The 14157-nt window shown below is 41.2% G+C and overlaps 2 protein-coding genes across 8 annotated transcripts in view; one reads left to right on the top strand and one right to left on the bottom strand.

The window, feature by feature from the left end:
* Window positions 1-788, bottom strand: part of NEK11 (NIMA related kinase 11) — a 212562-nt gene extending 211774 nt beyond the window's left edge. The window contains exon 1 of the mRNA XM_045856864.1: window positions 658-788. The gene's annotated coding sequence lies outside the window, so the exon portion shown is untranslated. The remainder of the gene's footprint in view (window positions 1-657) is intronic.
* Window positions 789-952: 164 nt separating this feature from the next.
* ASTE1 (asteroid homolog 1) lies at window positions 953-14107 on the top strand. Of its 7 annotated transcripts, none has more exons than XR_006787770.1 (6): window positions 953-1143; window positions 2322-3647; window positions 9130-9340; window positions 11288-11483; window positions 12019-12167; window positions 13597-13732. XR_006787770.1 is itself a non-coding variant. In XM_045856664.1 (5 exons), exons 2-5 carry the CDS (start codon window positions 2343-2345, stop codon window positions 13925-13927), a joined length of 2043 nt encoding a protein of 680 aa, XP_045712620.1. In that variant the 5' UTR covers window positions 953-1143; window positions 2322-2342; the 3' UTR covers window positions 13928-14107. The 7 variants fall into 7 exon arrangements, 5 of the variants coding, with proteins under 5 accessions (XP_045712620.1, XP_045712622.1, XP_045712623.1 ...); XR_006787769.1 differs by having other exon boundaries at window positions 12004-12167; XM_045856664.1 differs by lacking the exon at window positions 12019-12167 and having other exon boundaries at window positions 13597-14107.
* The last annotated feature ends 50 nt before the right edge of the window (window positions 14108-14157 follow it).

Raw genomic sequence — 14157 nt, 5'->3', positions numbered from 1 at the left:
AAAGGTTTGGAATGAACTTGAGAGCCTGGAACACACCTTCTTTACCTTTGCATTCTCGGTGCCTGGCATATAGTAAGTGTTCAATAAACTTTGTTAGGGCGAATAAGCATCCAACAGAACAACAGCTAACGGAGGAAGGAAAAAAGTATGTGTGATGGGGGAGGGGAGAGAAAAGTTACAAAACTGGGTGGAACTGTGAGAAAGGTGAGTACCACTCTGTGCAAACGGGCCCTTGCATGTGAAGCAGACCTGGCCTGGGCCAAAAGACAAGGGAAGGGAGTGCTTATCACAGGTGGAAGCCAAGTAGTTCTCTTCCATGGCAATGACGAATGAGAAGAAGCAGATCTGACACCAGATTGTGCTAACTTGGGAATCCAACCTTAAAGGTACGCCTAAAATCAGGGTAAAACTAACGTAACTGCCTCAACTTTTCGAAAAGTGGCATCTTAGCAAAGCGGGTTAACATATATCGAGGGGGCACCGGCAACACTTATTCTGTGGACAGTGGAGCAGACCCCAGAGGTAAGGAGTCGAGGGAAGGGAGGAGGTCGAAGGCTTGGAGGTCCAGAGATGTGGACCGAGACCGTGGCAGCCGAAACCATCACCTTCCCCGGCGCCCGGGAGCCTGGCACGCCCGGCGGAGAGCTCTTCTCATACCTTTCCGAGTCGAGGGCGGTGGAGCCGCAGCGCCAGGGTATGCCCAGTGTCCCGCCCGCAAGTGGGACCTACTTTGGGCGGGCCCTCAGGACCCACCGAGCTCCGGGACCACCTCTGGCCAAGTTTGTTGGACACCGTTGCCAGGGAGACAACGCAGGGCATGCTGGGAGGTCGGGAGAGGCCGGCCGGAGTCAGTCAACGGGACGGAAGTGTGCTCTTATTCAAGTGGGCGGGGAAAAGAGCTCAGGCACCCTAATCTGACAGCAGCCACTCCGGAGGGTACTACCCAGCTTTCTCCACGGACCTCGCGCGGGACCGCCCGCTCCGCCCCTCCCCCCCGGCGCAGTCAGGCGCTACTGGCTCAGGAAACCGGGCTTCCCACTGACGTAGACCGGGAGACTTCCTGTTCCCGCGCTCCGGCGGGGGGCTTCCGCTTCCAGTTCTTGCTAGGCTTCCGAGGGCTTCGAAAGGACCGGCGGGTCCTAGGTGAGGACGGAGCAGGTGGGCTCTGCTGTTGGTCGGAGTGGCGGGGTTGTGAGGGCCCGGGTGACGCGGTTTACGAAGGCCCGTGTTTGTGGATATTGTGCACCTTTCTCCTATCCACGCATCTGTTCAACAACAGTCCAAGGTCCTGTAATCAGCTTAAGATGTGTTGACACTGTCTCTGCTGTCAGAAACTTTACGTACGAGAGGGGCTTCTAAAGAAATAAGTATTATATCTTTATGCTTATCAGAGATAGGGCCGAGACTAGGGTGAAAGTGAGTCAGACGCAAAATGCAAGATATGGTGAAAAACTCTGGAATCAAGATGAATTTTAATGCAATACCTTCAAAAATCAAAATTAATGCCAAAAAAAATCCACAGTTGACAAAATCTCACGATTTTGAAACAATACCTTGCTGAGCTATTTTGGATCCTAAGGCCAAAGGAAAAACTAGTAATTCTGATCCTGTGACTTAAGTTTGCCAGATTGTGAAGGATATTGATGGTAACTGGGCCAGATATGCAAAGACAAGAAGGTAAGAGCCTCTCATTGGAGTAAAACTGGACAGTTACTTCCTAGAAGCCTGAAAACTTTGCTTACTCAAAACTATGCCAGTTAAGATGGGCCCACAAACCAATGCCTGAAATAAGTTCCCAGACTCTGATTGTCAAAAAAACTGGATCCATATCACTGACCCTACACACTTTAATTAACTGAAGCCCAATGCTTTAGGACTTATTATGAGATTGAGGAGGATATAATTTTTATGTCTTAGCACTTTTTACTTTGATTCCACAAAATGAATATTCTGTTTTGTAAGACTATTGTCTATGTCAGTATCAAAGTCAACAGAAGTTCTCTGCTAGCATGTCAGTAATGGACTTAAATCAGTTTTCCTTTAGAATCATTAGCAACCTCAGTTGTATCCAAAGAACAAACTCCACGAACTACTGAACCTGTGCCTTGTAATACACAGGGGGAGCAAAAAAGAATGAAAAGGCACTCAGCTAGCTGGTCTTACCTGAGGATCTAGGTAAGAATTAAGATGTGGACACCTAATATGTTGTATTTAAAGAGTTCTTTATAACATTTGCTGTTGATTTGATGGTGGTGGAAACAGTGCCTTGGTCCCCTGTAACTAGCATCAACTGAAAGTGTATATTCTATTGTTTTAAACAGGCAATTCTTCAGACAGTCATCATGGGTATCCGAGGACTAATGAGTTTTGTGGAAGATCATTGTAATGAGTTCTTCACTGATTTGAAGTTGCGAGACACAAAAATTATTATTGATGGCTATGCTCTCTTCCACCGGCTTTGCTTCAACTCAAACTTGGAGCTCCGGTATGGAGGGGACTATGATTCTTTTGCAGATGTTGTACAAAATTTCTTTGAATCGTTGTTTTCTTGTAACATATGTCCATATGTTGTACTAGATGGAGGATGTGACATTTCAGATAAAAAGCTTACAACTTTGAAGGATCGAGCTAGAGAGAAGATCCAGATGGCCCATTCCCTTTCTGTTGGTGGGGGTGGGTTTGTATGTCCCTTGCTCATCCGGGAAGTGTTTATACAAGTTTTGATCAAGCTGCAGGTGTGTTTTGTCCAATGCTTTTCAGAAGCAGATCGGGACATTATGACACTGGCTAATCACTGGAATTGCCCTGTGTTATCGTCAGATAGTGACTTTTGCATTTTTGACCTGAAAGCTGGATTTTGCCCATTGAATAGCTTTCAGTGGAGAAATCTGAACACTATTAAGGGCACACAAGACTTCTATATCCCTGCCAAATGCTTTTCCCTCGATGCACTCTGCCATTACTTCAGCAATATGAATAAAGCGCTTCTACCTCTCTTTGCGGTGCTATGTGGAAATGACCATATTAATCTGCCCATCATGGAGACATTCTTAAATAAAGCACGACTTCCTCTTGGAGCTGCCAGTTCTAAGGGGAGGAGACACCAACGAGTTCTGGGACTTCTGAATTGGTTGTCTCATTTTGCTGAGCCTACTGAAGCACTAGATAATGTTCTGAAATATCTCCCAAAAAAGGATCGAGAAAATATTAAGGAACTTCTCTGCTGTTCCATGGAAGAATACCAGCAGTCCCCAGTGAAGCTACAGGACTTCTTCCAATGTGGTACTTATGCCTGTCCAGAGGCCTTGAATCTGGGTTTACCAGCATGGGTCCTAGAGGCTCTGGCCAAAGGTGAGCTCTCGCCTTTCATCAGCGATGCTTTGGTGCTAAGACGGACCATTCTTCACACACAGGTGGAAAACATGCAGCAACCAAATGCCCACAAAATATCTCTGCCCATCCGGCAAGTCATTTATGGGCTTCTTTTGAATGTTTCTCGGCATCTGGAAAATGTGGCCTTGAATGTATCACCTCCTCGGCCTGTAGCTTTCAGTGAAGTGGAAAGGATTAATAAAAATATCAAAACATCAGCTGTTGACGCAATAGAACTGCCCAAGGATGGTTCTGACTTAAGCAAATTGGCTGAGGTAAGTGTTTGTGATGCTAATGTGAATTTTGTAAAGCACTTCACAGGTTATAGAGTGCTTTCATGTATATTCTCTCTTAATTTAATAAACTGAGGCTGGTTGCCATACTGCCCCCATTTCGTAGCTGAGAAAACTAGGACCTCAAGTGGTAACTCTGTAACAACTCAGCCAGGGAGTATCACTGCCTGGACTCACGCTGAGATCTTTTAGCTCCAAATCTGCCATTTCACTGTGGCAGTAGTAGTCCATGTTATCTCTGTAATTATTACTACTATGTTGTTACTAGCTATCACAATGGAGTTATGTGGCTTTAAAAAAAAAAGGAGTGGGGAAAAATTATGAGCTACAAAGAAAAAAAGAAAAAGAGTGTGCCTAAAGGCATTGATCATAGGCACAACTAACATACCAGCCTGCAACAGCTTTCAGTTAATGAGATTGATACTGATGCTTGGGTCTGTTTTTCATCTTTGTTAACAAAGATCTTTTTTTAGGCTTTCTGTTATGGCATCATGATGGTTTGCTTGGTTTGATAATGAAAGAAAACAACTTGTAGCCTAAGTAGTGTTGCTTAAATCTGAGTAACACTAGATTAATCCCCTTTTCAAAGTAAAAAAAATGCTCACTGATTCCAGTGTTTGCTTAGTTTTCCTTATTACATAAATATATTAAAAATTACAAATAGATATGTTAAAAATTGCTTATACTAACACAATTACATGCAGATAAATTTACAATACCAATTTCAGTGCCCACTGGAGTTTTTCCTAGATCCAACCAAACATTCAGATTCATACCACCGTCATAGATCACTCTGGGGGCCAGTCTGCTCAGGGATGGAGGACAGGGAGCACAGCTTCCCAGTGGGTTTGAGTTAGGCTTTCCTCTTCTGTGAGAGACCTCGCAGCATTCCACACCATGGGTTCTCCACTGGGGATGATTTTGCGCCCCCCCCCCCCCGGGGGGACATTTGGCAATGTCTGGAGACATTTTTGATTGTCACTACCTCGGCGGATGGGGAGAGGGAGGGAGACGTTGCTACTGGCATCTAGTGGGCACAGGCCAAGGATGCTGCTAAACATTCGTGATGGTTGCACAGCTTATAAATATACAAAAACCACTTCAAAAAGGTGAATTTTAAGACATGATTTATCTCAGTTAAAGAAAGAAAATGTCTCACTGGCCTCTTTCCCCACAGGAGTCAACCTTGTAACAGTTCCATAGACATCACTTCCAGGGTCTCTGCAAAGGACATGCTTAATTACAAGTCGCTGTACTCACAGAAGCCCCATGATACGTGTCCCCATCTGGTGTTTACAGTTTGTTTATAGTTCAAGTCTGGATGTAGCTTTACAAGAGACATTTTTATCACACTAAGTAACACAGCTAATGTTATCACATCTCCAGGGTTACAGAACTAGAAAGTTGAGCATAGGTCAAATTCCAAAGAGAAGGGATTTCTTAAAACTTGACCCACACCAATAAAATTGAAATTAGCAGTGGCCTGACCCATGTGGCTCCATTGGGCATCATCCCACAAAGCAAAAGGTTGCTGCTAGTTCAAATCCCAGTCAGGGCCCATGCCTGGGTATCGGGTTCGGTCCCTAGTCAAAGCGTATGCAAGAGGCAACTGATGGATGTTTCTCTCCCTCTCTTTCCTCCTCCCTCCCCTCCTCTCTAAAAATAAATACATATTTTTTTAAAAAAAATTGAAGTTATTCATGGAAATCATCCACATAATAAAAATCAGATATATAGGCAGCCCCCCCAAAAAAAAAATTGAAATTGGCAACATTCTATAAGATGTTTTGCTAAAATTACATTTCTATCCATAACTTAAATGGTGCTGTATTGGAGGATTTTTTCAAAAACATTTTTATGAGATTATTGAGAAATCATTGATGTACACAGAATGCCCATATTTATTTTAAAGTGTGTACTGTTATGAGTTTTGATACTTACATCTGTGAATCCATGCTGCAATTAAAGTAATGAATGCATCCATCATCCCTACAAGTTTCCTCTTGCCTCTTTGCAGTCCATCCCTTCCTGACAGTGTACATACAGCAGAGTACACAGATAATGGTACAGCTTGATGAATTTTCACCAACTCGACACTTCCATGTAGAGAACACGCAGGTGAAGACTCATTATCAGCACCCCAGAAGCTTTCCCTAGTATCTGGTTCTTCTAGTCACCCCCTCTCCTACCTGCTTTAACCTCTACCCTGACCTCTAACAACATTAAATAGTCTTGACTGTTTTTATACTTTATAACAATGAAGTCATACAGTATGAACTCTTTCATCCAGCTTCTTTTATTCAACATAATGTGGGATATCTCTGAGAATAGTTGTAGAAAATTCACTTCTCATTGCTGTATATTATTATAGTTTCAGAATATACCAAAATTGGTTTTTCTGTTTTATAGCTGATGGGCATTTAGGTAGTCTGCAGTTTGGACTATTGTGAATAGTGCCATGAACATTCTAGTGCATGCCATTTAGTGGAAATCTGAACACATTTCTATTGCATATATAACTAGGAGCGGAACTGCTGGGTTATAGGATACACAGATGTTCACCTTAGAAGACATATGCCAAGTAGTCTTGTAAAGTGGTTTTGCCAATATTCCTGCCAGCAAGCGTATGAGTTCCTCTCACTTTACACCCTTGCTGATATCTAGTATTTTCTGTCCTTTTAAAAAAGTTTATCTATTTTGGTGGCTGTGTAGTGGCATCGTTTTAGTGAATTTTAGTGGGTGTTAATTTGCACTTTTCTGATGACTTATTTGAGCACCTTTACATGTGTTCACTGGCCATTTGGACATATTCTGTTTTGTAAGTTTCCATTCAGTCGTTTGCCCATTTTTGTTTTTAATTTTTATATATAGCTCCTTCATTAAATAACATGTATTGTGGTGATTAGCCTTTCCCATTCTGTGGATTCTTTTAACTCTAATATGGTTTGATGAACAGAAATTCTTAACACAGATGAACTTTTCATTATTTATGGTTATCACTTTTGTGACTTAAGAAATTACTGTGTACTTGCTGGTCATGAAAAAAATTTTTTCGCCTTTCATATTTACATCTACAATCTAGAACTGACTTGCTCCTGTACAGTACAACATAGGGGTCAGGACACTTTCCTTGCATATAAAAATCCAGTGGAGTCCATGAGCATCACAGGCTGACTATACTCCTTGCTAAGTGCAGATGACAAATGTTCCCATCCCTTAACTGTATATTCAAAGTAAGGTGTAATTGTAGTTCCCTCTCTGTGCAGTGGTATCCCTTGGCTTTCCCTGGGCATAAGCCAATCAGTTCTGTATTTAGCTCAGTGTTGTTAGCTCTAATGAGTGCACAATAATTCTAAACGGTATCAGGTGCAAATGTGATTCCAGAAACAAATGCAGGTAGCAGTATAGAAACTTTGTAATACTGTCTGTTCATTTTTTTCTTAATATGATGTGGTAATAATACTTTGATTACCTGCTTTGTGCCAACTGTTAGAAAATTTATACAGTCTCTCATTTATTTCCCACAGTAACCACATAGTATAGTGCTTCAGTTTTGGTTGTTAGTTGCAGTGGACAGAGTGCCTCTCAAGTTAACCAACAAGAGAATTTTAAGGAGAAATGGAAGTGGATCGTTCTTGGGGAGTAAAGCAGTGCCAAGACCAGCCTCTCTCTGGGCACCTCTGCCACTGTGTGGCAGCTTCTTCTGCAGGCTTGTGCTTTCCCTCCCCCTGGGAGTTGTCACGGGGGTAAGACCTAACCAGATTTAAGGGCTGTGAGCAGAGTAGTTCCCCTTTTGGAAGGGGCTGAGGATTGGTGGGTTCCAGGGGACATTTTGTGTAACTTATTAAAGTGCCCATTTCACAGATGGTTAGACTGACTATAGGAAAGCTCAGAAACTTGCCCAAGGCCGTAGAGTTAGTGGGGGACAGAACATCTCTGAAGTTAAGCTCAGACTCTGCTTTGTTCCTGTGTTGCAACTTGGCTAGAGAATTCAATAATTTAAGCATTATATGTCAGTAAAGAATTCATGTATTTTCTCAGCCTCTACTTGGTGTATTTTTCTACCAGTTTAGGAGATTATAAAGAATAGCTTTTGTTCGATTCCCAGTCAGGGTACATGCCTGGGTTGCAGGTCATGACCCCTAGCAACCACACACTGATGTTTCCCTCTCTCTCTCTTTCTCCCTCCCTTCCCTCTCTAAAAATAAATGAAATCTTTAAAAAAAAAGAATAGCTTTTGTTTTTACTTTAAGTAGTTAATGCTACTTTTCATAGGGGTGATTGATTATACTGTAAAGCACTTTACATATGTCTAATTAGACAACTTTTATTACATATTAAATAGCTAAAACCAATACTTATAAATCACTGATTCAGTGCTATCATGCACTGATGAGGAAACTATTTTGTCAGTTATGACACATTTTATTTCAGGTTAACATCTCTGCTGTCAACACTTATTGACTGCTAATTAGGTGTTTGATGCTGAGAAGTGTCTCAGACTTGCTCAGAAAGTTAAGAAAAGTGTCTAGGAGACACTAGGAATACAACTATATTTTTCTCTTAAAGTTTGATCTTAAAATCCCGCTAAAGGTACCCTTTTAATAGTCCTAATTTCCCTTGTCTGTAAAAGTATGGAAGCCGTAAGGTCTCGTGGTTTCGAAGTTTTCAGGTTCATTAAGCTAAAATTATTTCAACAAATAGCCCAAAGCCCTCACAGCTGTTTTTACTTTCTTTCTTACTTGAAGCACACTCACTAAAACATGGAGTGCAAGTGAGTGTGGTGTGTTATTGCGAGCACAATGCAGGTAGTCCTTAAATACTCATCTCCCTTGAGTATACCTCTCACCTACAAGTAGTCACCCTGGGACAATCCCTGTGTGGGAGAACAGAAAGACAATAAAACACTCAGCTGGGTAGGAACATGAGACAAGACCCAAACAAATAGAACACTGTATGATATGCCACAAAGGTGCACATAATCTACATTTCTTCTAGAGGTGATAAGTAATGGTGTCTTGGAGAAGGTGGAGTCTGTATATTCACTGCCAAGTAAGGAATTGGTTGAGTATAAATCATTGTTTCTCAAAGCCAAGTAGTTAAAATGCAGGTTTCTGGGATGCCTCAGATTCACTGAATCAAAATGTAGGGGGTTGGGCCTGAGGATTGAATTTTTAACAAGCTTCCCAAGTAACGTGCACTGGCCATGCTCAGCCAGCCTCCTGGGAGGACGGAACCACATGAGCAGGGGTCGTGTAGCGGGAGTAGACAGTACATCCATTCAAGCAACCATATTTGTTAAGCACCTTATTAATGTTCAAATGCTGAGTGCGGCTGATTGTTTTACACAGGAAGATAAAAATATGACACAGCAATTTTATTTGCATAAAGTCTCTTCATACTAGGTAATAAAAAAGATTCCTCCAAAGTAACTTGCAACAAGGTGTTTGGTATGTATTTTCAGCTCTCCTTGGCTAAACGGCAGATACTTCTGTTAGAAACATTAAAGGTGAAACAGACCATCCTGGACCCAGTCCCTACTTCTCTGAAGTTGCCCATTGCTGTCAGTTGCTACTGGTTGCAGCACATGGAGGCCAAGGCAAAAGTGCATCATCTGCAAGCCTTACTGCTGGGGATGCTGGTGGGGCCCTTGCATGCCATGATCAACAGCACTGGTAGGTATCTGGAAATTCCAGAAGTATATTTTTATGTTACTTACAGTAATAAAAAGTTTTAAAAAAATTCTTGGGTTATCTACCCCTGTCAGTTATATGAGAACTTAGGCATGGAGGCACCAATATATCATTCATTCATTGGTAAATATTTTTGAGCACTTCCGTGTGACTTCAAGGACACGCAGTGAAGATGTACAGATACTGCTTAGTCCCACGTACTCTGTGGCACCTGAGAGCTTTAACCTGTGAAGTGTGACTGATGTTAGTTGCCTTTTGTATTCCGTGTTTTCTATCTCTGTCTCTATTATTGATATAGCTGCAGCAGCATCACTAGAAACACTTAAAACATTGGTGAAATTTTTAAAACATTGGTGAAACATTTCACATTGGTGAAATTTTGAATACCTCAACTAAAATAAGCATGCATGCTTGTGCTGTTTCTCGCTTTCCTTTTTCTCCACTGTAAGTTTTGGTTAGCATGTACCGTACTTTGCCATGTATAATGTGCACTTTCTTGCCCAAATTTTTGAGGGGGGAAATAAGGATGAGTATTATACATGGGAGTAGTAATCCCATGTATGACACACACAAAAACATGGGTGTGCCAAAAATGTGGGCCAAATGCGGTAAGTAGTGATGGTAGAAGCAACTTCTTTTCTGTTGGAGAAATATACTTTGAGGCAATTTCATCTGAATTTAAGTATATTGGAGAAATATACTGAATTTAAGTATATCAGGTAAAATAAATGTCGGTGCACTGGAGCACTTCAATTCCCTAATGGAAATAATCTCTCTTTAAAAATAGAATGCTGTAACGCTCTGTGTAAACGTGTGTGAGTTAACGCCCTTTAGAACAGCGCTGTCTGATGGCTACTACTGCATTTCAGGTGCTCAGCGGCCATATGTGGCTACAGGACAGCACATTTCCATCACTGCAGAAAGTTCTACTGGCTACTGCTACTCTGAAGTTTCCTTTTTAAAATAAGTTAAATAAAATATTGAACCTGCATAGACTCCAAGAAACTCCAAGTGTGAGTAGCTGTCAGAAGGGACTGTTGTTATTTGACAGCCAACTTAAGGCAGAACAAATAAGGCCCACTAATGGTTAAGATGTGTAGAGTGCTTCCTCTCATTGGATAATAAATGCAATTTATGAAAATTCTCAGAGCACAAGCCTATTAAGTTTTTACCTGAGTCCGACAGAAGGGGCACGTCAAGGGTCTGTTTCTTTTCTTTTAGGAATTGTGGACCTGGCACCCAGGCAGGCTCAGTGCCTTGCTGCTCGCTAATTGGTAAAAGGTGGGCCTCTTTTTTATTACCTTCAGGTTGGTCTGGATGTCACTTTGCGCACTCCTGCTCAAACAAACCTGCAGAGGCTCACAGGTCAACACACACAGCACTCTTCGTTTCCCCAGGTTGTTGCTCCTTTCCCCTCATCCCCTCTGTGAAGGAGTGGTGATCTGCCACATTCTCTGACTCATACTTTTGTTTTCCTCCATAAAACAGAAGTTAAAATGTGCTTTCAACACATGGCTGTTTCTTTAAGTGCATTATTAGCACGGAGGTCTCCAGGAAAGGAAGTTTGGTGGAAGAGAACAATGAAGGGAATGATATTTAATAGCAATTTATATTTTGCAGAGACAGATTTAGGGTTTGGCGAGTTTGATGCAGACATGTTTAAGGTTAGATGGTACACCAGTGAAAGAGATTAAAGGGAAAATAATTTAGTGTTAAATAAAGATAGACTGTCATTATAAAGGCATTTCAGTATATTATTTCAATTTATACAGCAAGGCTTTTACATTGGCATTAAGATAGTAAGGGGCCAGGAAAGAAAAGCATTTTGATTACTTAAACCAATTTTTTCTTTATGAAGTTTTATGTATGGAGAAAATTACAAGTTGATACAGTGTTTTGGGAACTACTGCCCTTGGTTTCTTTGTCTAGAAAAGGAAGATCTGCGGGAGGATGGTGCTAAGAGGCTGTGTGAGGAGTTCCAAAGAGTGAAGGAGCAGACACGGCTGGGCACGAGACTGGACTTAGACACAGCTCACATCTTCTGTCAGTGGCAGTGCTGTCTGCAGATGGGGGTGTACCTCAATCAGCTGCTGTCCACTCCGCTCCCAGAGCCAGACCTAACTCGGTAAGCACCGCGGGAAACTAGTTCAGAGGGCTGCACACAGAAGCAAACACTTTTATTCATATTTAAAGCAAAGAAGTTATTTTTACAAATTAATCTTAGCATAATTGGTCTTGGAACACTATTCTAGCTAAAGAGCTAGAAACAGGAAAAATATTAAATTATTTCCATATTCCCAAAGAGAATGTCCATGATTAGATCAATTAGTTCCAAAGTAAAACAGAGGCAGGTGTTGGTAGGATATAAATTGTTGCCTCATTTAAGTCTGTTCAAATATCACTTTTTAGCTTTTTCTGGTCAGCTTACTAAAATATTACTCTCTACTTCCAGTCACTCTAGCCCTGTTCTCTTTTGTATTTCATAATCGCATTTCTTACCACTTGGCGTATTGTTCGCTCAGTCATTCAAATACTAAATACCTACTCAGGTCTATGGTGTAACGAACAAAACATCGAAAAAGATTTCTGCTGTCATAGAGGTTTTTCTAGTGAGATGACTACGAGATGCTTACATGAATTTTAAGGTTTTTGTTTTGCAGACACGTATGAAAGGAGAGGCAGCCTGTATGCTGGGAAGCGATTATAATGATTATGGAGTTGAAGTTGGAGAGGAAATGATAGCAGTAGTGTGCAGGCCAGTGAAGTGGTGGTGGGATCAGTGAATTGGACGTCCCAGTGACTGAAGAAGGTAAAAGGGAGATAGTTTTGGAAATGGAGTTGAGATTGTATGTATGCTTTGTCTCTCTCCACGTGAATGTAAACGCTATGAGGGCAGGGCCTCGTCTATTTTATGTGCTGTTGTAGCCCCAGTGCCTAGCATATCATAAGTATGCAAATATTTGTTGAATAAATGATAGATGGAGGCATGCAAAATATGCTGGAGTGGCTTTAAATGTTTCAAGGTGAAAAGCTTCCTAGCAGTTGTGTTGTTACTGTGTCTCTGGGCCTTCATATGGGACCTAACCCTAGAACCCTTCACCAAGTTAAGATTAATTGGCCTTAGGTCTATGGATACTTTATTTCCAGCCTTTAATAACTTAGGTCATTCTTGAGTGGATCCTTTCTACATACCAGAAATCCCTTTAAAAATAAAACAGGATATCCATCAGTAGATGAGGATATAAAACTATGGGACATTTACACAATGGAATAATACTATTACTTGGTCATAAAAAAGAAGAAACTTTTATACTTTGTGACAGAGTGAATGGACCTGGAGAATATTATGCTCAGTGAAATACGCAAATCAGAGAAAGTCAAATACCGTATGATTTCACTCATATGTGAAATCTAATGAACATACTGAACTAACAAAATAGAGACAGACTCATAGATAGAGAGCAGGATGACCTCTATGAGGCATGGGGAAGGGTAGAGGGGTGGGGGGACTGAGCAAAAAGGAAGAAGAACTCATGGACAACAGTGAGGTGGTTGAGGGGCAGGAGGGGGCCCTAAAGGGGATAAATGGTAATGGAAAGAATACAATAAAAATTAATTACAAAAAAAAGAACAAAACAGGATAAACAAGGCCAAACATTTCTCCTAATGATTTTAGTAGGACTGTCCTAGTGTCTCAGCACTACTAAGGCTTTTTAAATGATGGTTTTACACTGATCACATGATGGAAGTTCTACATCAGTTGCTAAGGCACCAGCTGATCACCTCTGGCAGCTGAACTACATACTGAATTTGTGGCTTCCAGTTAGTCCCATCTTGTTTGTAAAGTAGATCTTTAGTCCAAAGTGAATGGTAACTTTGCAAATGCCGCCATTAAATTTTCTTATTTCAACAGACTACCTGTTTGATTTATCAGAGGCATTTTCAACTCCCTTTCTTTGAAGTGTTAAGAAGCCTGCTCAAGTTTGGGCTAGTTGTAGAACCAGCAAGCATCCATCATTGAATTTGAGATTAAAAATGTCAACAGGCAAGAAGTAATCTTTTTAGTAACAACTCAGTTCCTTCCTTCAAGGAACAGATTATTCTTAAGTAATTTTAGTGATTGTATAGAAGAACTCTGTGTTTGGATACATTCATTGAAGCCATGCTAATGATGGTTGTCCCAGAGCACTGACACTCTGCTCTAACCCTTCTCTCTCTCTCTCAATCTCATTGAACAGCTTGTATAGTGGAAGCCTGGTGCATGGACTGTGCCGGCAACTGCTAACATCGACCTCTGTAGAAAGTCTCCTGAGCGTGTGTCCTGCAGCAAAGCAACTTTATGAACATCTGTTCAATGCCACAAGGGCATATGCCCCTGCTGAATTATTCCTACCAAAGAGTAAATCTAATTCAAAAAAGAAAAGGCAAAAAAAACAAGGTACCAGCCAATCAAAGAGCAGAGTGGTAACCACCTCAAACAGTAGACATTGGTATGAGGGAAACAATCGCTTTGGAGTATTAATGGTTGAAGACATGGAGGAACATACTGAGGCCTCAAAGCTTGAGTAAACTCGATGTCTGCAAGCAGAAGTATTATGAAATTCTGTCTTAAACATTTTTTGTTACCTGCCTTGAAATCACTTTTTCCTTTGAACTGATCAGTTAGGGGATAAACATTGCAATAGGTAATCTTTGAATTCCAAGGTATTTTGTATCTTGCTTTTAATAAATACAACCTGATTTAAGAAACTTCTGTATTCCTCACATATATTTGAGAGCATATTTGTACTTTGGTTTCA

Source organism: Phyllostomus hastatus, unplaced genomic scaffold (genome assembly GCF_019186645.2).
Source record: "Phyllostomus hastatus isolate PE091 unplaced genomic scaffold, TTU_PhHast_1.1 phas_scaffold_129, whole genome shotgun sequence".
Lineage (NCBI taxonomy): Eukaryota > Metazoa > Chordata > Mammalia > Chiroptera > Phyllostomidae > Phyllostomus > Phyllostomus hastatus.
The sequence above is the reverse complement of the archived record's forward strand: the minus strand, read 5'-3'. Positions and strand labels throughout refer to the sequence as shown.